At 34.6% G+C, this 24,623-nt stretch overlaps 1 protein-coding gene across 2 annotated transcripts in view; it reads left to right on the forward strand.

The window, feature by feature from the left end:
- The window catches only part of LOC121368228 (ribosomal protein S6 kinase-related protein-like), a 139,986-nt gene that overhangs the window by 17,244 nt on the left and 98,119 nt on the right, over nucleotides 1-24,623 (forward strand). For both annotated transcript variants that reach the window (XM_041492866.1, XM_041492865.1), the window contains 2 exons: nucleotides 21,159-21,300; nucleotides 22,995-23,102. In XM_041492866.1, coding sequence (XP_041348800.1) covers nucleotides 21,159-21,300; nucleotides 22,995-23,102 — 250 coding nt within the window. The remainder of the gene's footprint in view (nucleotides 1-21,158; nucleotides 21,301-22,994; nucleotides 23,103-24,623) is intronic.

A 24,623-nucleotide genomic window follows, 5' to 3' on the forward strand; every position in this document is an offset into this window, starting at 1 on the left:
TACCTCATCCACCTATGCCTGCATGGAAGGATCCGATGCCCATGATCACTACCGACACTGCACCAGTAGACATTGTCATTGTTAGCTGTTGGTACCATGATACTGTCGACTCCGAATTGGATGCAGTCTTTAAAGACATGGCTTCACCGCTGGCCTTTCCTCCTTGGCATGGGTATTCTTATCCAGTGTTCAACATGCCTTTCAAGGATACGGCTCCAGAACTTGACTCGGATATATCCCAGCTCGGCAAACCTACAGCTGTTGAGTTTTTGGAGCATACCGTAGCATCTATGGATACTACTCAGAGAAGACTTTTATACGTGTTATCATATTTGGATGTGTTCCTGGCTGCCTTAGCTTCCCAGGTGAAAGACAGCAAGGGCTATGCTTTGTTACAACAGTCTGCAAAGATGATTGCCTCCATGATGTCCATGATAACTTCGATGTCAACTATTTTGACTCATCAAAGGCAATCATCCTGTTTGAAGCAATCTACCTTGGATGAGGCGCATAAGAAGATGTTGTTATCACAAACCTGGTCTTAAGTTCTTCCAAGCTTTTTGCGGGCAAGAAGACACCCCAGTCTACTGTAACTGTTAAAGCGCTTCAGTTGATCTCTACACTTGAATCATCTAAACGCATCTATGCCTGCCAAGAAGTGGAAGAATGCAACATTCAAGCGACAGTCTTTTCGTCGGCCAGCAACTCCTAAGAAGCCTGCTGGATCGGGGACTTGACCACAAGGGAAGCCTGCACATCATTGATGCCAGCCGGACAACCATGGACTCCTCAGATTGTCACGACGTTCACCCGCCCCTCAACTTTCCGTTGAACAGCGATTCTCAACTCATGCTTCCGGTGTGTCCAACACTGGTCAAAATGTCCACTGTCTGAAGTCGACTGCAGAGCTATTGGAGGAATTGGGAACTGCTCTGTGATGATGTGTACGTAATCGAGATACTGTGACACAGGTATCGGCTGCAATTGTCTTCACCACCACCCTTGACCAAGGAAAGACATCTATATGGTCCAGGCCAGGGGAAGGGTAAGTTTGAGGTGGGCGGAATTTGGAATACGAATTTAGTAGTTAGGTCAAAGACCGAAGACCAAAATGTGCTACAAAAATTTAAGTCCACACAATAAAATTAGAGTGCTCGACCGAAAAGGTTTTAACGTGATTTGAGCAATTTAGACAGGCTGCCAAAATAAACTGCGTTGGACTGTTTACAAAGAAAAAAATAAATAAAAAAACATAAAATTTTGAACTGCGGCCAAAAATGTTTTTAAAGTCCAACTGAGCCCTAAAAAAGGAAGTACATGTCCTAGGAGAGGGTACGCAGCGGAACTCATGGCGAGTTGATGGGATGATCGGCTCGGAACTTCGGGAAGAAATGAGGCAGGTCGATGTAGCACTCTCCCCGAAGTATTGCTGAGTAGTCTTCCGGAAGTATCAGCTTGATAATCCGATGGACGATTGGATTATCCATGTCTGATTTCAGTAAGCCTTGCCGGTACATCCCGTTCCGCTCCGACGTCAGGTAGTAGGTACGACTTCCCTCGACGTACTGGAACTGGTACCGCCCTTGACCAGTTGGTGTTGTTCTCCAGCTCTTGGTGACGAAGGGGCCTGGCAGCTGAGAGGTCGCAGTGAACTCCCCCTTGACACAGTCGCGGTACCGTCCAGGAAGCTTGTTGCATGCGATCTGCCAAGCCGTGGGCTGTGTGTCGGACAAGTCCTGGACCGACACCTTCCTCTTCTTGGCTTCACGCTCTGCAACCGCTGTCACAACAACTCGTAGAGACACCGGTGGATTGGTTGGTGCGGACGACACTTTTCCTGTTTCCATCGACGTTGGTGCTGCAGGGGGAGGGGCCGCCACTGCCGGTTTAGCCGACAGTTTTGGCTCCCCCTTTGCCGCTCCTGGCGTCTGCTGCTTCCGAGTAGTGGGGGACGGCGACGCAGAAGGGGCTGCCGCCGGCAGTTGAGCTGCCGGTTTTGGCTCCCCCTGAACCGCCCCTGCCGGTCTCGTCTTCTTCTGTGAAGCAGGAGGGACCGCCCCTAGCGGTTGAGCTGCCCGGTTTGGTCCCCCCTGAGCTGCCGTGGGACGACGTCTCCTCCTACTTCCCGATCTCTTCTGTTTATTGTCACCATAATACAAGGTGACAATAGCCGTGCTCCCATTGTGTTCAACACGATACTTGGTCAAGCGGCCAAGCTCGTGCAGCACAGCCCCAAGGGTGGGGGGGAGAGAAATCTTGACGTTTGCTAAACACAACCGCATTCTGCGCTGTCTCGAGTAGGAATCCTAAAATCATTCTTTATCGGTGCACAATTATTTTTGCACAGTATGGAAGACGGTAGTATTTCGATAATGATTACCATGTCTGTAATAATTAAAGGTTAAAAAATATAACGAAAAAGAAAAGTTTATTTGTTGACAGTATTATTGAAATCAGTACAATGATGACTTCGGCTTATACACGAGGTTGATGATTTTGTACTTGATATTTAGGGTCAAACTAAGAGGTCAGCTTATAGAAGGAGTCTGCTAATACACAGAATTATATGGTATTTACCATTTTGATTGCTTTATCAAATGTGTAATAATTAATTGAACAGCGGTCTGGGTAAATGAAATTATTTAGGCTAGATCCCCAATAATATAGACATGTACACCAACCAACCAAAACCTGCCTAAATCGACTGAAAATTCATGCACATCCATCCCGATCACAACATGAACATATTATCTACAGACTATAATAATATTCACAAACGGGTATGATATACAATAAGAAACATACATAAAATAATGTATTGTACATCAATAACGAATGTGTAGCTTACATTTATGTAATATTTAAACATGTATACACTTTGTTTTCACGTGTGATGATGTGTTTTGTATTTAGTAGCTTGAATCAGAAATACACATAGTTTAATCAACTGTTTCTTGTTATTAATGGACGGTAGTTGAATTAATTTAAATGTTGATGGTTTATTGTACAGCAAATCTGGGTTTTCTAAGCTAGTCTTGGGAGTGGCAGTAATCCTATATGTTGTACAGGAGGGCAGGGGATCAAAAATCCCGATGCCTGTGCCAAGTGGAATTTTCATGCCGGGCAAGTAATTATGTTAACTGCATATGCCCGATGACAAGTGACTAATGTAACACCTAAAACCTTTTTTAAAGTTTTGTTACAAATCTCGGTAAGACCTTTGGAAAGAGTTCTGATCGTCCGAGCATTTACGTAGCTCTAAGCAGAGTTCGACAAATCTGCTAGCCCGATGCCCATGGCTAGTGGTTTTTAAGTTCGGGCTAGTGGGAAACGCACCCCCTCTCCTTATCGCTCGATCGTATTTTAATTTTTTTTCTCAGCTGAAATTTCATTTAATAAATTTGATTGTGACGTTTGTCATCGAATAATACCACAAAACCATCAGTATATAATAACAATCCACTTGAACTAGGTCTGCAAACTGCAGTAACATGCTATCTCTACATCGTCATAGTTACAGCATGCATTGTTTACTTTTCCCTTTCAAGTTTGTGGCACAGGAAATAAGTCTAATGACATGCGTGTTTTGATTGGTTGGACACGTTTCGTCGTAGTTAATCTCGCACATGTTTTTGGCTAAGAACTTGGAAATCACCAATTGTGACGATAGGTTAATCTCAATCAAGTAAACCCCAGTCATGCTTTGAATTTCAGTGTTAGTTTTATTTACCTGTTGTTTTCTAATTTAACACTTCGCTTACATATGGTTATCGCCAACCAGGAAAGCAATTTACTTTAATGGTAACCGCACATGCAATGACTCAGCTTAGCCTATTACATGTAGCAGTTTGGATAATGCGTCACAGCTGCCGATACAAGATAATACCTTTTTTATTTATCAATTAACAACGGATTAGATGTCGCTGTTATATACTTTTAATATCAGCCTGACATAGGATGATGCCCTGTATTTGAGCAATTGGCATCACTGTTCCTGGCGACATAAATAGTAGGTCCTAAAGGTATAACCCACTACCAAATACACTGAACCATCTATTACTGTGTGTCACACTGTCGTACCCTCATTTAAATTTAATTATTTTGATAGTGGGTTTAGATACCAATCATGAGCTCAATTATTTTTCCCCTGGGGGAGGGCAAAAGCGAAAACGGGACTGACGATGGATCACACGTGACAAAAGACCAAATGTACAACACAACAAAACTGATAGTTACAACATAATTTAAGTGTTTGTTTTATTTTACTGTTAAACTCGTAAATGTGTAATCTTCAAAATTAGATAAAAATCCAGTTATAATTGATCAAGAATTTGGGCTAGTGCTTTATCTTTTATCTGTGGCTAGTGACTTTTCAAAATATTTGTCATACTCTGCTTTAAGGAGAACTAACCCTAACCCTAAATGCTGGAACGATTGGAACTCTTGCCTTATCTACTAAGATCGGTAATATCCGCCACTGAAAGTTCGACTGAATTCGTACAAATAATCGGTTTGATGATCTTCAAACTTGGAAATAGCGTCCAATGCGCTTTATGTACAGCTCATATACAAATAAAGTATATATGCCTTGTGTGTGCATTCAAAATGTTTAATCTTGGCAAACATGGTATATGAGGTGGGATGCAGTTTAAAATTGTAATATTCAAATTAAATTAGACGTTAACGTTGTTCCGGAATCTGCTTTCTGCAAACGAACGGGGCGTAATTTAAAGCAAGTTCATAATTTCCGAGTTCGCTTGAACAAAGCACACATATTATGAACTGTATTCTTATAAAAGTTGCAAGATATTTTAGTTTATATATAATAAACCTTGTAGCAGAACATACTTAATGTTTTTCAGTACTTTACAAATGTAAATCTATGTTCGTGTAAAATGAACGGGTACGGTGAAATTAGATTTCATTAGCCCTATGTCATAATCGTGACTAGTTAGATATTATTACACCTAGAGGAGTGTTGGTTTTTATAAGGACGAGCGCTTGACATTGATACGGTGTGAGACGTAGCCCAGTGGTAAAACGCTCGCTTGATGTGCAGTCGGTTTAAGGATCGATCCCCACCGACTTCATTTACCTGTAAACAAACGTTTATTTAAAACTAAGTTACATGATTATTTTGAATTACAGCATAAATTATTAATTATGACCAGCATATTTAGTGAGTATAAATTCAATATATGTACATTAGAAATTTACACAATCTTGTAACCACTTAAAGGTGCTATATTAGGGCCTATAGTTATACGTGAGCGCACGTGTGTGATAAAGATTCGCCAATAAAAATGTATTTTTATTAGTATTATTTCCTATAATCACCTATGGGTATATATTTAAAGGTGTAGTCTTTACATGTTAAAGCAAAATTTAATAAAAACAAATATTTGCAATAGCTGTCATTATGCAACTTTGAGATAACACCTTTAATACCAGTCTGTAAATACTAATAATAGTCTGTTCCAATAAAGTGCACAAATCACCTGTTTACTGACACGTTTCTTTTAATTTCAAGAGTAAACACCACCTTGTACATCAATGAGAGTCCAAACAATTAAATGTTAAATTAGGTAGACTATCATTAAATTGAAGTTGACAAAATATTTACTTGTCTGTTTATTATGTAAGATATAATCGACAAAATCAGTTTTATTCTATTTCCGACAGTACTTTAGTTCATAATATATCACCATGTTTGATGTGCTTCGTTTTACATCTAAAATTGCATATATAACAATTGCATATATACACGTTCATGACTATTGACTTATTGAAGCTCCACTTTTCACAGTCATCATTTAATACTGTGTAGGTGTCTTCTTTCTTTGATCTCAATCCTATAACTTTAAATTTGGTAATAGACGATAAACATTTGGCTTACCAATGGTAACTACATTTATCTCTATTGACATTTGTTTGCAAGGCTGATACTTCATTTAGTGAGTTTCGGAGTTGAGTAGAACCCTGGTGGTGTAAATAGAGGTATTTTTCTCACAAATAACCAGGTATGTACATGTACATTGTATGCCTGTTGAAGGAAATGGTCTGCTTTTTGGTTACAAGACAGTATCTAAAATTGTCAATGGGATGTACTGGGAACTAGATTGCTGTACAATCATATATGGTGGGAAGAACTTGAAATTAGTTTTTTTGGGCAAATAATATTTTGGCCTTTAATGCAGGTTCAGACCTTATTTTTGCTGACAAATCGTGGCCAATGGCCGTGTTGGACAGGTTGCCGTTCTATAGGGGTCAAATAAAGAAAGAAATGCATTGGGGGGCGGGGGGGTGTTTCAGGGTGGCCGTTATGAGCAGGTGGCTGTTATATAGTGGTGCCCATTAGACCAAGTTTGACTGTACATTTATTTTGGGAATGTAAAATTGTTCAGGACTTTTGAAATGATTATTTAAATTGGTTATCAAAATCATGTAAGCATATATGTAATTTAAAGCTTTCTTTTCAGCTAGCGATATTTGGCAGTGATACAAATAAGAAAAAAAATCACTTGTCCACCAGACAAGTACACCACAGAATCTACTTGTCTGCCAACATTTTCACTTGTCCATCTATGCAGGACGGGAAGTGGAAACGGAAGGAAAAGTTAAAGCCCTGGCTCCATATTGATAAACGTACTTAAGTCAATGTATGATACTTATCTATGTACTTTAAGTATGTATTTAGGTATCATACATTGACTTAAGTACGTTTATGAATACGGAGCCTGGGCTTTTCTTTTTAAACCAATTCGCTTGTTACTCTTCCCTTCACATTGCATGTAATTTCATGACTCGGGTGACTACAACAAATTGTAGAATTTTTTATAGTCGAGGTAGATTCAGCATAAAAATAAAAGTCATGAAAAATTAATGTTTTTGTTCAGGATTCAATGAAAACAGTTAAATTTTTCTCTAGCACATTCCCTTCAGAACACGTCACTGGTTTTCACTTCAGCTGAAGGCCTGGAACTAATTGTTTAACAGTACTTGTCAAAATACCTGTCATAAATGAAAATGTGCCTGTCATCAATAAAATAATGTTACTGTTGTCCTTTATTAATCATGTACTGTTACATATACTAGTATGTACAAGTTTATATGATGCAGTGAATCTCCTCTAAACAGTACCCTAAACCCATGGGCCAAATTGGGCCCAAGTAAGTTCGATCCATGGGTATCCAGTTTACAGGGAGATTGAGGTAAAATTATTTGTTGTATTCTGTTCACTATTAAATGTGGAAAAAGTAATAAAACTGTTTAATAACTACTACACTTAAATGTGGATAAAATGATGCAATTTAAAAGTAATAAAACTGTTTAATAACAACTACACTTACATGTGGATAAAATGATGCAATTTAAAAGTAATAAAACTGTTTAATAACAACTACACTTACATGTGGATAAGATGATGCAATTTAAAAGTAATAAAACTGTTTAATAACAACTACACTTAAATGTGGATAAGATGATGCAATTTAAAAGTAATAAAACTGTTTAATAACCACTACACTTAAATGTGGATAAAATGATGCAATTTAAAAGTAATAAAACTGTTTAATAACAACTACACTTAAATGTGGATAAAATGATGCAATTTAAAAGTAATAAAACTGTTTAATAACTACTACACTTAAATGTGGATAAAATGATGCAATTTAAAAGTAATAAAACTGTTTAATAACAACTACACTTACATGTGGATAAAATGATGCAATTTAAAAGTAATAAAACTGTTTAAACTAACACTTACAATTTAAAAGTAATAAAACAATAACTACACTAAATGTGGATAAAATGATGCAATTTAAAAGTAATAAAACTGTTTAATAACAACTACACTTACATGTGGATAAAATGATGCAATTTAAAAGTAATAAAACTGTTTAATAACTACTACACTTAAATGTGGATAAAATGATGCAATTTAAAAGTAATAAAACTGTTTAATAACTACTACACTTACATGTGGATAAAATGATGCAATTTAAAAGTAATAAAACTGTTTAATAACAACTACACTTACATGTGGATAAAATGATGCAATTTAAAAGTAATAAAACTGTTTAATAACTACTACACTTAAATGTGGATAAAATGATGCAATTTAAAAGTAATAAAACTGTTTAATAACAACTACACTTACATGTGGATAAAATGATGCAATTTAAAAGTAATAAAACTGTTTAATAACTACTACACTTACATGTGGATAAAATGATGCAATTTAAAAGTAATAAAACTGTTTAATAACAACTACACTTACATGTGGATAAAATGATGCAATTTAAAAGTAATAAAACTGTTTAATAACAACTACACTTAAATGTGGATAAGATGATGCAATTTAAAAGTAATAAAACTGTTTAATAACAACTACACTTACATGTGGATAAGATGATGCAATTTAAAAGTAATAAAACTGTTTAATAACAACTACACTTACATGTGGATAAGATGATGCAATTTAAAAGTAATAAAACTGTTTAATAACAACTACACTTACATGTGGATAAAATGATGCAATTTAAAAGTAATAAAACTGTTTAATAACAACTACACTTACATGTGGATAAAATGATGCAATTTAAAAGTAATAAAACTGTTTAATAACAACTACACTTACATGTGGATAAAATGATGCAATTTAAAAGTAATAAAACTGTTTAATAACAACTACACTTAAATGTGGATAAAATGATGCAATTTAAAAGTAATAAAACTGTTTAATAACTACTACACTTAAATGTGGATAAAATGATGCAATTTAAAAGTAATAAAACTGTTTAATAACAACTACACTTACATGTGGATAAAATGATGCAATTTAAAAGTAATAAAACTGTTTAATAACACTACACTTACATGTGGATAAAATGATGCAATTTAAAAGTAATAAAACTGTTTAATAACAACTACACTTACATGTGGATAAAATGATGCAATTTAAAAGTAATAAAACTGTTTAATAACTACTACACTTACATGTGGATAAAATGATGCAATTTAAAAGTAATAAAACTGTTTAATAACAACTACACTTACATGTGGATAAAATGATGCAATTTAAAGTTAAAACTGTTTAATAACAACTACACTTACATGTGGATAAAATGATGCAATTTAAAAGTAATAAAACTGTTTAATAACAACTACACTTACATGTGGATAAAATGATGCAATTTAAAAGTAATAAAACTGTTTAATAACAACTACACTTACATGTGGATAAAATGATGCAATTTAAAAGTAATAAAACTGTTTAATAACAACTACACTTACATGTGGATAAAATGATGCAATTTAAAAGTAATAAAACTGTTTAATAACTACTACACTTACATGTGGATAAAATGATGCAATTTAAAAGTAATAAAACTGTTTAATAACAACTACACTTACATGTGGATAAAATGATGCAATTTAAAAGTAATAAAACTGTTTAATAACTACTACACTTACATGTGGATAAAATGATGCAATTTAAAAGCACTTAGCTTGGGTTTTCATCATCAAACAATTTGACGTTTTGTCAGACTTTTGACACGTTGCAATTTCTTTTGAAAATAAAATGGTAGATATCTTTCAAAGAATCAAAGCCGAAAAATATATTTTGTTACTTACACGTTAAAAACTTAACAACTGAAAAATAAAATTCATAACTGTCATGTCACTGCGGAAAGGCCTTCGATCAATCAGTAAAGTTTTGTTTTATTTAACGACGTCACTAGAGCACATTAATTTTTTTATCTTATCATCGGCTATTGGACGTCAAACATATGGTAATTTTGACACAGTTTTTTAGAGGAAACCCGCTGTCGTCATATATGCTACTCTTTTACGACAGGCAGCAAGGGATCTTTTATTTGCGCTTCCCACAGGCAGGATAGCACAAACCATGGCCTTTGTTGAACCAGTTATGGATTACTTGTCGGTGCAAGTGGTTTACACCTAACCATTGAGCCTTGTGGAGCACTCACTCAGGGTTTAGAGTCAGTATCTGGATTAAAAATCCCATGCCTCAACTGGGATCCGAACGCAGTACCTACCAGCCTGTAGACTGATGGCCAAACCACGACTCCACCGAGGCCGGTGGGAATTTCAATCATGTTCACAACTCAAATAACTTTACAATAACAAAGCTAGTGATAAACAATGAATAAGGTGAACTTTACTTACTTCAAAATAAACGTTTCTATTTAATTTTGGTTGCTTACTTGACATTTGTCAAAAACGCAACACAACCTGAAGTGAAGGTACCGTAGTATATCTTAGTCTTGTGAATCTTTTTGGTGAACATAATATATATTGGATCAGAGTTCACTTGCTTCTTTCAAATTACAGAAAAACATACAATTTATATCATTATCTGATGTATACAAAAAGTAAAACTGCCTCTTTTGTGATATATGGTGCACTGACTTCAATGAGCCCATCAATGGGGATTGACCATAGACTGCATGACCGCACATCATACAAGCTCTTTACCACTGGGCTACGGCCAGCCCTATAGACATCAGCAGCATTTCATTATTAGATTAGTAAAATATAGATCCCCTAAAACAGTGTCATACAAGAGGTAAACTGAATAATAAGTACATCTTAGCATGTACTATATTATCATAAAGAACAGGATTAAAAACAAAATATTTTAACTGAAATGCCAAAATATAATTGGCGAATACATATTTAGATTGGCGAAAGAAATTGAAGATTGGCGAATTTTTTGGCAAACAAAAATAACCACCCAGGGCTAGCACTGCTAACCCGGAGTCTCCTCCAAGGTAATATTCTGCCATAAATGATGGCTGCTACCTACGGGACTATGTGGTTTCAGAAGTACAATTTACACTAAATGAACACAATGGAACCTGATGATTTGTCCACTGTTCAGTTTAGAAGGATAGGCCAAAACATTCATTTAAAGGATGCATTGGTCATAGAACCATTCGCAATGCATAGGGCATCCTCGGGTCTTATTGATAGACGCAGGAAACTCTTTTTTCCTGGAAAAACGCCAAGGCATTCTAGTAACAGTTCCAAGTAGAAACACATGCATGATATGGTAAAAAAATCCCACAAAAAACCAAAACCCTTTAAATATACGTTTCAAAATGTGCTACATCACACTGCTTCAACACAGAAATATTTATTCTTATATTAATTAAGTTTGTGATTACCAAAGCTTGGCAAATGACACATTTGTACTGGGCAATGTCCATAATTACCCGGTAGATGCTTATTTAGGCCCATAGGAACAATATCTGGAGTGGGGGGATGAATAACCTCTATGGTGGGGAGACGAGCCATATTTTTACTTTTATTTATATAGAATGGGTCTGTTATTATCAGACTTGATCTGATAACAAATCAACAAGAAACCATGTGATTGGGCTTATCCCGCCTTTACACGGATCGTAATTTTGTTTTGTCATACCAAATTATTTTTAAGAAACTTATTTAATAAAATTTACTGCAGGTATATATGTAAATATGTAACTTACACCTAAATACTAAACTTTTTTTTTGTTTCCTTTTTTAAATACGAATGGTATCGAATATCATTTGTCGATCAAATAAATTATTTATGTTAGCCGAGATGTTCTGAGTGGGAAATTCGGAACTCAATCGCAACTCAAAGGTATTCAAAATATTCACGAGCTAAGACAATTATGTTATCAAGACCCATTTTTATTCAACTCTCAAAGCACAATGATATTTGTATAACGTTTTGCTATGAGACACCGCTGATTTCATTTGTGTATTTTTTGTTTTAAGTACTACAAATTGCTAAACATTATGACACTGTTTTGTAAAAAAAATATTTTACTTGTCTGCCGGATAACCACTAAGGTAAATTATGCTTGTCTGAGTAAATTTTCACATGTCAGGACAAACGGACAAGTGCTTATTTCGAACGCTGTTTGGATGTAAAGATAATATTAAAACAGATAATATTTTTGACCTGTTATTATTTATTGCTAACTACTTTATATATAAATTTAAAGTGCAAAGGATCCAATTAAGTATTATCCATTTCCAAAATGAAGCTAAACAAAGATGTAAAGTAGAACAACCAAAGATCAAGATGCCATTGGAAGATGATTACTCTGTACATGTCCGAAACAGTATCTCTGGGAATCCACCATAAACATGTACACAGGCATATGTGTGACATAGGGATGGGCAAAATGTCAGTATCAATTATGACCACCACAAGCCCTGATGACAGCTTGACAACATGGACACATGGAAGCAATCAAACATTGCACAATCCCCTGCGTGTGTTGTAACCTCACTGTGGTGCAGAGGTGTAACATTCTCTTTGAGAATGGCCAATACAGCACAAAATTGAAGTTTTTAGTAAAATTCAGTATCCGTAAAATTCTGTGATATTTGTGTTTTTGCACAGTTCTTTACACTGTTTTTGTTTAATTCTAGAATTTTTATATTGATGTTGATCATCACTTTATTTATTTGCATTACCATAGTTTGACACCCAATAGCCGATGTATTTTTCGTGCTGGGGTGTCATTAAACATTCATTCATTCATTCATTTACATTGCACAACACGTAGAATGTTCTGCCACTCATGCTGCAGTGTCATAATAAGTTGCATAAGTGTCTGGGGTGGTGGATTCCTCTAGTGCACACGCTGATCCAGTGCATTCCATATATGTTTTATTGTGTTTAAATCTGGAGAATGTCTGGACATTATGGTGATGCAGAAACTCCTGAGTAACACGTGCAACATGTGGTCTGGCATTGTCATGCTGAAACATTCCACTGTTGACGTTCATGTGCGGAATGATGCGATGCTGCAGTATCTCGTCTAAATATCTGATGCCCGTCAGTGCACCTGCCACATACACAAGTGCTGTCCTACCACCATGATCGATTCCGCCCATACCATGCCACTGCCACCACCAAAACGGTTGAATTGTTGCATGCAGTTTGGAGCATAATGTTCCCCTCGACGTCTATAGACGTGTGTGTCCATCAGCATGTGATAAAAGAAAACGAGACTCATCTGAGAACAAAGCAGTCTTCCACCTGACACGTGTCCATCTCACCCTCAGCTGGTACCACTGCAGACGCTCCACTATGTATGTATCAATCTTGAGCGGTGGTTGTTACTTTGGGATGACCTGACCTTGGCCTGTCATTAACACTTTTGAGTGGTGTTGTACTGTGCCCATAAAGCAGAGATGGTCGGTCTGGAGACTCCAAAGTGCCTTGCCACAGCTTTTTGAGTTGCCCCTGCTGGCAATCTCCCAATGGCATTATTGCATTGAGCTGACGTCAATCTTGGCATTATTTCATTACCTACAGTGTCATTATGCGGTCTACCCCACCAACGGAGGGTTCGGCATGCAAAGTTGCAGAACTTCATGATGCATGTGCATCTCCAGTAATCTTCCCGGATGACCATCTACGATTTTGATGAAATTTCACCCATGTGTGCGTCCATATAAATGATGGATGCATGCAAAATTTAAGTTCAAATTCTAAGTAGTTTTGAAATTATGACCAGTCAAATGCAGTGCCTGTGGAACCATTTTTTGCACTCGCAACTGTGTCAAGTGGTTTCAGATGATGTTTAAAAACTAGTAACTTTTTTAATTATAAAAATATCAAGCTGCAATTTGCTGTATTACCGGTACCTAATTCATACCTGGAGAATCTATAATTGTAATTATTTTGGACACATCTTTTATTGCCTCAGCTTTGGTGCAATCTAAAGCCCTAGAAATGATCGTGATATAGTGGTGACATTGTATGTCACATATGGGCAAAACAACTCATCCCAAGGGCAAAATTACCACCATTTAAAAAGAAATTTAATATGAAGTAAAACATAATATTTATGTATTCTTAATATGAATATTTTCTGGATACATTTTGATTTTTACAAATGAAAAATGCAGTCTTTGTGCATTGATACAAGTTTTTACTTTGTTCTCGAACTCATGATGGGGGTTAGAAACCTAAGTTCATTTACCTATCAAGGAGTTGAGCCACAAAGTTTAAATTTAGAACATATGTACCAAATATGTATTAGTTAATCATATTAAAAGCTTATGGTGCTAGGTAATTGCCCACATGGTCAAAACACCCCTGGTATGCAGGTATATTTTTCACATTTTATATTTTTTTCTCAACTTTGGACCCTAGCTACACATTAATATTTCATTTGATTCAGATAAGCTTTCTCATTAAGAAACATCTATAGGTATATACTTCAAATCAAAGAACAGTTTGTATCTGTGATAAATAATCAGGGAGTAATATAGTCCCACAAAATATAAAAAATATCATTTCCGAATGATAAAAAACTAAACTTTAGGGGTCTCCTGATCAGAAAATTTCAAGTTATTAGCATGCAAAAGGTGCCCGAAATCGAGTGGTCATGTTGTGTGTTACATACATGTGATTAAGACTCCCCTCGATGACTCATCGCTAGGTGATAATTACCAGTATTTTTGTAATTAAAATTTAATATAAACTTGAACCTGAATATTAATACATTCTAAATATAAATTCTTTCTGGATACATTTTTATTTAAAAAAAAAAAAAAAATTCCAGTTTTTGTGCACTAATACAAATATTTACTTTGTTCATGAGCTCTTGTACAGGGGTTATAAATGTAAGTTCATTTAACTATCAAGCAGTTAAGCCACAAAGTCAAAACTTTGTACTTATGTAGCAAAATTATGCACATAAGTTACTTATGTTAAAAGCTCATGGTGCTGAGTAATTGCCCACGTGTTCAAACCACCCCTAGTATGCAGGCTTATTTTTCACGTTTTATTTTTTTTCTCAACTTTGGACCCTAACCACACATTAATATTTCTTTTGATTCAAATAAGCTTTCTTATAAAGAAACGTCTATAGGTATATACTTCAAATCAAAGAACAGTTTGTATCTGTGATAAATAATCAGGGATTAATAGTCCCACAAAATATAAAAAAATATAATTTCTAAATGATAAAAAAACTAAACTTTAGGGGTCTCCTGGTCAGAAACTATGTACAAAATAATTACAATTATAGATTCTCCAGGTATGAATTAGGTAATACAGCAAATTGCAGCTTGATATCTTAATGAATTAAGTTATTAACATTCAAAAGGTGCTCAGAATCACATGACACAATTGTGAATGTTAAAAATGGGACAATGGGCCCTGCATTTCATCAACCATAATTTCAAAACTAATTAGAATTTGGCCCTAAAATTTTGCATGCATCCATTTATTTTATAAAATTTGGAGATGGTGACCTAGGGATCTCTGGTTGAGTTGGCATGGAATGACCCTATATATATATATATATAAATATTTATGTATGTTGTTTTTCATAGAATGGAAAAGAAGGATGAAATATGTGTTTTTTTTGTGTGAAATTATTACAGTGAAACCCCTCAAAACAAGACCCTCGGTCAACCGGAATTCCCTCAAAACTGGATGTTTTACATGATCCCATGATTTGTTTTATCTTTTAACACCACAATTTACCCCTCTAAACCGGAAACCCCTCTAAACTGCACCGGATGAAATTATTCAGTCCCATTGTGTTCCTTTAATGCAAATTTTACCTTGGCAAACTGGATGATCACACCGACGTCAATCATTACTGCATTACTTATACTTTGAATACCCACTTAGCCGGTAACGTGCTTGTGTCCGCAGAGCTAATTACATGTGTGCATGCTCCAGTGTCACTGTTGTGCAGTTGACAAATAATACCAATTAAGGGATTAATTAACGCCACCATATTGAATTATCGCTTGATGATAAACCTAAAATAATTCGAAAGTTCGAAAGTGTACCTGTTTTTTTGGCAGTTTTATTAGTTACTATATCAGTAGAGAACACCAACCAACAAACAGTTTACCTCAATACTGAAACCTCTGTAAACCGGATACCCCTCAAAACGGGACTTTTTCCTTGGTCCGATGGCTGTCCGGTTTTGAGGGGTTTCACTGTATATTGTGTTGTTTTATTATTTTTATGTACGCAACCATGTTTTACCCTTACCCTTCTAATTGTAAACAAGGGGCTGGGAATAAAAAAAAGAAAGAAAGAAAGAAAGAAAAAAATCATTAAAAAAAATCAACTGGTATTAATAAAATGAAACTACTAAGTAACTCTATAGGGTGTATACTACGAAATCAAATCCCATAGACGACAATAGTAACATATGTGGCTAAAACTCCTACCTGCAGCGTATCAATCGACATATTATTAAACGCCACAGATATAAATACTACCACCCCTCACACTTAACGTGAATCAGAAAAAATTGGGGGTCAAGCTGCTCGTTTCTGAGATAACGGGTAGCGTCTATGACTACCCTAGTTCCACACAAAATTCGAGTACTTTTTTTTACAGGTACCCCATACATGTTTCAAACACAAGGCTACTTGACACATTGGTACTAGATGAAATAAAATTGCATATTTTTTTTACCCAGATGAAACTATTATTTTTTACAACCAACACACTCACATTTATAACCAATCACAGGACTTGTGGTGTTCACTTCTCTATCAAAAGTTCGGTGCACCTCAAACTTTGACCCAGCAGGAAGTTATTTGGTTTAGTACTACCTTTAACTGAAGGATAATATCAAAGCTTATAACAGGCCATGTACACCTAGCTTATGCCATTATGGATCATGAAAACAGTACTTGTGATCAAGTGACAGAATTATACTACTTAGTGTGAAATAAGTGGCTTTTGAACAAGTTTGCATTAAGCAAATTGAATTTTAATTTTAAAAAAGTGATTTAATATCATGTGTATGAAATAAACAGTAGAATTACAAAATGTTATACACTTTAACAATGGGGTTGTATCAGAGACTTTCCGACAGGTGGCACTTGTGCACCATTCCGGTTTATAAATTTGTATTATCGTAACGCACGTAATCCACTCTATTATTCCCGATCTGATTGTGAGCATGTATGTGACTGAAGCGTAGAACGGCTAAAAATTAAAGTAAATAATAAAAATCTACAAAATTCCGCAGTTGGTGGTTAAAAAGTCAAATCGTGTTTTTTTCCCAACCGTTCTTACAACTTTCTATCATATATCCACCATGCCAAAACCATTAAATGTGTACATATTTGACTGATAATTCTTGAGTGTTTGCAATAAAAAACGGAATTTAATGAAGTTTTAATTTGTAAAACGCCACGTTCCATTCTTCGCTGTTTACTTCTGAATTCTATTCAGTGGTTGTTATCGCGAGTTAATGTGAAGATAAACGTGTTTAAAGCCACAAATTATTCGTTTGCAGAGTAGTGTAAATTCAACCAAATTTGTCAACATAATTATTTTTAATAAATTATTTCAATGAAATTAAAAATAAAACCCCCAAACCCAACCAAATATGTATATATTCAATGTAAAATCAAAAAAAAAAGAAGAAAAAAGAAGATATATGTAATTTAGTGTTTTTCCTAGCTTGTTTTAGCATGGTGCAGCACCATGCCTCAATAGTCTAGCACCATCTTGCCTGAATCAGCACCATGCTGCCCTGAGATTAAATAAGCCTTTTTCACAAATTAATTCTAAAATTATCTTTATAAAACACCCAAAAAGGTATTATTAATTAATAAAATATGCCTTTTATATCTTTTGCCAGCACATAAATTACATTAATGTTTATTTCAATTAAATTTTGTGTATTTTTAATGAAAAACAAGTGCCCCAAAAGTGTTTGGTCTACCATGCCTTGCCAAATTTCGTGGGAATACATGTAATAAAATTTTTAACAAAAATCAATAACATACATATAATTACAGAAATAACTATTAAATTTTCAAATGATGAAAAATAAATAGGAACTTTAAAATATTAAATATACTGTTTTTTGTTCTTAATTTTCTTTTTCTTGTTTACATGTAAATATAAATATAACAATGCTTTTTCATGCACATTTACATGAAATTAGAAATGATAGTGGTATTGTTTTGCAATATTTATAATTTGTTAATGTAAATAATTAATTTGTGTGTACAAAATGACATAATCTGATAGGAATTCTGGTTTCACTGAGCCTTTTTTAACATAAATATATTTGACATACCGATATCTAAATATTCTACTTTTCAGTACTTATGTTAAGAAAAGTCCACTGTAAATTATCTTAATCATGGTTCATACACTTATTTACCAAGAAAATTCATGACTTTCCATGATTTCCACTGATAAATTGAAAACTGCTTTAGACATTATACTTTTTTTTCTCTCCAAAGGCTGGTAGAGTAATAAATTATAAATTAAAGAAACAAAATACTGGTATTTTACAAATGTTGATTTCTAAAACCAGATGCAGCCAGAAATAATTATGACTCACTTAACATACCTGTACAAGTGTACTCTATATATAAAAGTACACTTATGGTTTACTAATAGTTTAAAGTGAATTAACTTAACACTAATTACATTAATTTCATTGAATCAAGAGATGCATTACATGCAGTATTCACACATGGCTTGTTTCATGTTCAATATATGAAGTACATAAACAATAACTATCTGATATTTACATTTTCAGTCCAACAGTGTGATTTTTTTCAATGCCATGCTAGAATTTATCATAATGTAGTCAACATACTCCCCCAAAAAGTAAAAGTATTATAACTGTTATATGGCTTAACGGTCACTGCAGAATAAAATGTTGGGTTTTTGCTACATTTGTCCAAAATAGTCTACATGTAGTTAGGCAAAAAAAAGATTTAAAAAAAAGAAAGGAGAGACACCCCCCACCCCCACCAAAAAACCCAAACATTTATTTTAAAAGGTAATAAATAAACTGAACAAATATTAAAATTTCCAGTTTCAGGATATTTATAAAAATAAATTCTAAATTATAATTTGGAAAGTATTTTGTTATAGTCAGTTTGTTTTTGGGTCAGTGGCAAAAACCAAACAGTTTGTTCTGTTATGCCTCAAGTATTTAATCAAATCTCACATTGCAAAACAAGCTCTGCAGTTTCTTTAGAATAACCAGTAATGAAAAAATTAATATTTTTATTACAACATCTCAACACATTTAAAATTTGGTGTTAAACATCTGTGTTTCAGAAAAACAGCCTTCATAATTTTGACCCATGGTCATTTTGACACTTGGCCTAGATACTGACTCACGAAGAAGGTAAACCCATGGCCCCTACACAGGCTACTCCTACCAATTTCTTTAATTTCAGTGTTTTCACTTTCATTGGAGTTATTTGTTTACATCACCATCACAGATGGTAGTGTTTTTGTCAGTAATTTCAGATATGCTTAGTATAAAAAGAAAATGCATCCTACATACATATTACATCTTACAAAAGAGATACCCAACTAGTAGGCCCCTTATGGACAGATTAACAAAGGAATAATCAAATATATAGACTTTAAGAAATGAAGAATGTTTTTTTCTTTTTTTTTCTTGTGCCTATTTTTTTTCACAGGAACATGACTAAAAAATATTAGGTAGGGCCAGTCTAAAGTTTAAAAAAAAATACATTTGTACTCTTTTTAGGTGGGGTCAGCTTCAAGAAACAATTTTTTTTTATATACCTTAATGGGTACATCACATCTTCACTATTCTATGTCTATATTGTATATATGCTATTTGCATGTCTTGAAAAAAAAAATTCTTCTTCAAATTGTGTATTAGGGGCTGCAGAAGAGGTGAGGGCCAATAGGGCCATGGTCTCCTCATTTTTCCTTTTACTGTGCTCAAAAGTCTGGAGATGCCATAGACCCTATGTTAACATTTGATATTTAAACATATTCTGGGTGAGCATGCCTCCGAACCCCAATCAACATGGTCGGGCCCTCAAATACGTGTGTGTGTCTCTGTCTCTCCCTCCCTCTCTCTCTCTCTCTCTCTCTCTCTCTCTCTCTCTCTCTCTCTCTCTCTCTCTCTCTCTCTCACACACACCACACCCTTTATCTGACGACACACACCCCCTTTATCTGACGACACACACACACACACACACACACACACACACACACACACACACACACCACAACCTTTTAACTGACGGCACACTACTAGTACCCCCATCCCCACTTTCAAATACAGTCCGCTGGCCCTGTACCTAATTAAAAAAAAGTGTGTTGTATCTAAAAAACTTTTTTTTTTAGTTTTGTGAAATTTATTGATTAAAAATAAATAATTAATTAATAAATAAATAATCAACAACAAGCATGATCAATGCCATGGGGGGGGGGGGGGGTGTAGGACAAACCCTACCCCCACCCCCCACCAAAAGCAGTGAACAAAACACACAAATAAACAAATGTTCACATAGCATACATAAAAGGAAGAAATTATAATATTTCAACTAGATTTTATTCAAATAATATATAAATAATTAAATTGTTAAAAATCCACACACCGAGAACTGATAGGTTTTTGGCAATGACATACAAATGTCTTGTTTTCTAGTGATTCACTGTTTGTGTTTTGTTGTTTTTGTCATATAATAGATCCGTTATGCAGTCCAGACATTCTTTGTGCAATGCCTCATCGTCTGAAAAAATATGACCACTTTTCCTGTTTGTACAGTGGTGGACAAAGTAATTTTATACGACCATTGGCTTCAAATCACACTACCGAACAGCTGTTTAAAGCAAGACTATAGGGTGTCGTAGTAACGATGCGACCTCTAAGGGGGGGATAATTTCTGTGCCTTCGCCATTAGAAGCACATTTTACTTTTAGCGCCACACACAGGTTGGTCTGGGCTAAGACTGCTTATCTATGAGCCTGTCACATAGTTTTGTGGTTTTGTTATTTCAAACTAAGATACTTAACAAGTGCTTAATTATTATTTGTGAAAGGTGTTCCTCAAGTTCTTCATCATTCATCTGTGCCTGTGTACACTGCCAGTGTTTCACAAGGCAACTTCGATTTCACATCAGAATCATTGATGGCGAAATAAAAGTTTTTGCTCATTTTGCCCGCATATAAAACACTTACGTTAATATGTGAAATTTAATTGTATTTTATTGCAGAAAAAACTTATTGTAAAAATCATATACAGCTGACATATGGAATATTAATCACATGAAATAACGTTAGGTTTTTTAAATGTACTATTGATAGTTATTTAATTAAGAAATTTGGTTTGTTGTAGGTGCTAGAAAAGGAGCAAATTATGAAGGAAAATGCAATTCAGCAGTGCAAAGATGAAGCCTCAATTCAGTCGATAGTTGGAGACCACCCTTTCATTGTGAAACTACATGAGTACTGGCAGTCACGGACACATCTCTATATGGGTATCTACAACATATTCTATCTGTTTTAGCTAAAACATGTGCAGACTGCTGGCTTAGATTACTCACTGCAAGTTTAAACTAGTTATTGATTTACATAATGTGCAAGTGATAGTGTGCTGGTTTACACTATGTGCAAGTTTTGACTATTGGTTTAGACTGCTAGTTTACACAATAAGCTAGTTTCTCTAGGAACAAAACTACCACATATATGCACTTTTATGTGCCTTTACAGGGATTTATCCAGTCATTGTGTGGTACCAAACATCGACCCCAAAAGCAAATATCACTGAAAATTCTCAATTTCTTGTCATTAAATTTTCAATTTGGTGAATAAATATTTCGGTAATTATGTCTATTCTAATAAATTCATTTAACTAAGTAAATAATTATTGCAGAATCGCCAAAACAACAACTGAAAGTAGCTGTGGTAATGCAAAGCAATCTTTAATGTGATGAAAATAATTGTAACCTAATCTACACTTACTGTAACTGTTGTGGCAGGCCTTTACACATGATACCTATGATTTGATCAAGTCTTCTATCCCGAGAACTCAAAATTTTCAAAGCATAAAAATACAGGCGAAGATATACAGTACTACTACCCCTAAGAACAATAGCTGTTAACTGAGGAAAAACTGTGTGCAACAAACTATTGGTAGCTAGAAATAGCATCGATAAAGACAACCGCAGATTTGTAACAATGCAAATTTAATATATACTACTCAACTTTTGCTAGAGATTGCAGTTTGACAATGTTGTATGCATGGTCAGTACATGATGTTTGGTTGCACTGTCAACATAAAGCATGAACTGCATGTGCAATCTGTAACCATGCAGTTGAAAGTTAGCAAAGTTATTCAAGGGTATTCCATCGTAAATAAATTCAGCAGATTTAATCATCATTTCAATAATATATACAACCATATGCCTCCAAACATTCAGAGATGATGTTTAAACAATAATGACATGAACAGAGGTGTTGGAATGCTTGAAAATGGGGCAACTCTAGCTCATGTGGCAGCTCAACGTAACATATCCCAAAACGTAATATCCAGGATATGGAATTGATACCTAACAACTGGCAGAGTAAACCGGTGTCATGGTAGAGGTCGGTGTCATGGTAGAGGTCGATCAAGGGTGAAGACACCCTGTGGTGATTGCCATGTTGTTGTAGAAGCACGTTGTCGACCCACTTTGAATGCAACTCATTTGCAAAACCACCACACAAACTATCCGTAGACGGCTTCATGAAGCAGGTTTGCATGCTAGACAACCAGCTATTAGAGTTCCACTCATATGCCATCATGTTGAGGAGTGTTTGAACTGGATAAGGATCCATGTTAGATGGACTCATCAAGATTCTTTCCCTATCACCTATGCGTTTCTTTATTTACAAAGAGTATATATATACTATGTATGTCAAACAGCAAATACTAACATCACAGTTCAGTTCATCAGTGCGTATGTTGACAATGTAATGCTTGCACACATTACATGCTTCAGTTTATTTAATGCATTAAATTACTTAAATGAATTTATTTAAAAACCTTATTGCGCATGGAATATACTATATTTTGAACAGCAGTTGTCAATGAAAAAGTAAGAAAAACATATTTTCTTATTTCATATGTCCATATGCTACCATTTATTGAGAAACCGTGATTACTAATGATGCATCTTTTTTTTCCTTCTAGTTCTCGACTATGTACCATATGGTGACCTGTTTTCTCTGTGGACATTCCATACAATGTTTCCCGAGAGGCTAGTGCGCTTGTATGTTGCAGAGATGGCAATGGTTCTAGGTTTGTGATTTAAGTTGTAACATTTACAAAAAATAATTTACACATTTACAGGGAACATTTTGTTTTAAAAATTTTGATTGCTGATCAGTTGAAAATTGAGTAGCAACTACTAATTAACATTTTAGAATTGTGTAGCAATCTCTGAAAACTTTTTAGCAATTTGCGACACGATACTGAACAAGATGTTCCCTGATTTAATGTTTTTGTTCAAGCCATCAGTTTATTTTTAAAAATAAATATACATGTTACAGGGCTCTACACAGAAAGTAAAACATTCACATTTGCAAGTAATGTTTGTTCACAGTTGACTGTTTGTTAAAAAGTAGTAGCCAACTGGCGAGTACAAAATATTGGGCCTATTAAGTATAAATAGGTTGAACATGACTATGAAATCATCAGTTATTAATATCTTACTAATGAGTAAAACAGGATTTCGAAACAAATCATGTTTACTTCCTATATTAATTCGCCAAACTCCTGTTTAGATTGTCTTACACTTTTTTTCCCTCACGTAAGCATGCGTGGTATGATATTATGGTGTTATCTATTTTTAGCATAAATAGTCTCAATAATGTTTAATGCTAGTAAATATTTTCCGTGAAATTAAATTCTAAAATGTGTTAAGTGGTGATTTTGTGTGACTTGTCAGATGCGAACTACCGTAAAATAAAACTAGAATTATCCACTATTTGGTGTAAGAATTAAAAACAAATCTGTGATTTGTCAATCATTAACAAAGTCTTAGAGAATTTACGATTTTATGAAGGCATGCTGGCAGCCATCTTTTTTTTTTTTTTTTTTTTTTTTTTTTTTTTTTTTTTTTAAATGCTCATAAATGTAAAAGTTGCACCATACAGAATTTCATCCAGAACTTTTTTTTAAATAAATCTAGGGAAAAAAGTAGCATGTTATACCACATTTTAACATTCACTCGATTCACTACGCCACTACATGCACACTGTCAATGGAGTGTCATCATCTTAAAGGAATGCTTAAGCAAGGCTTTTGGACTGGTATGCATATTCAACGATATATAATGCACATTATTGCTTAATATCAACAAGTATAATCTTGTATTTAATTAATAAAACAGTTAAATGTGACGGCTATTATATATAACGGACGCAGCCATTTTGTACCATCCCAGGTTTTGGACTGGTATGCATATTCAACGATATATAATGCACATTATTGCTTAATATCAACAAGTATAATCTTATATTTAATTAGAGTTAATAAAAAAACGTGATTATTCCTGGTAACTGGGGGCAACCATTTTGTTTCGTTTTTGTGACGTCCGGTGGTATAGCTTGGGGCGAAGTGACATCAGCTCCGTCCAACGCCTCTATGCACAGTGTAAACAAACACTCTAATTTATGACATGGCACTTTGCCTTCATCAACCTGACTTGTAAAACAACATAAATGACTTGATAGTATAAAAAACTATTTAACTAAATATATTTCAATTTGCATCAATAGAACGAAATGGAGTTATAGTATTTTACTCTTTTAAAAAATC

The sequence above is a fragment of the Gigantopelta aegis genome, chromosome 3 (genome assembly GCF_016097555.1).
Source record: "Gigantopelta aegis isolate Gae_Host chromosome 3, Gae_host_genome, whole genome shotgun sequence".
Taxonomy (NCBI): Eukaryota; Metazoa; Mollusca; class Gastropoda; order Neomphalida; family Peltospiridae; genus Gigantopelta; species Gigantopelta aegis.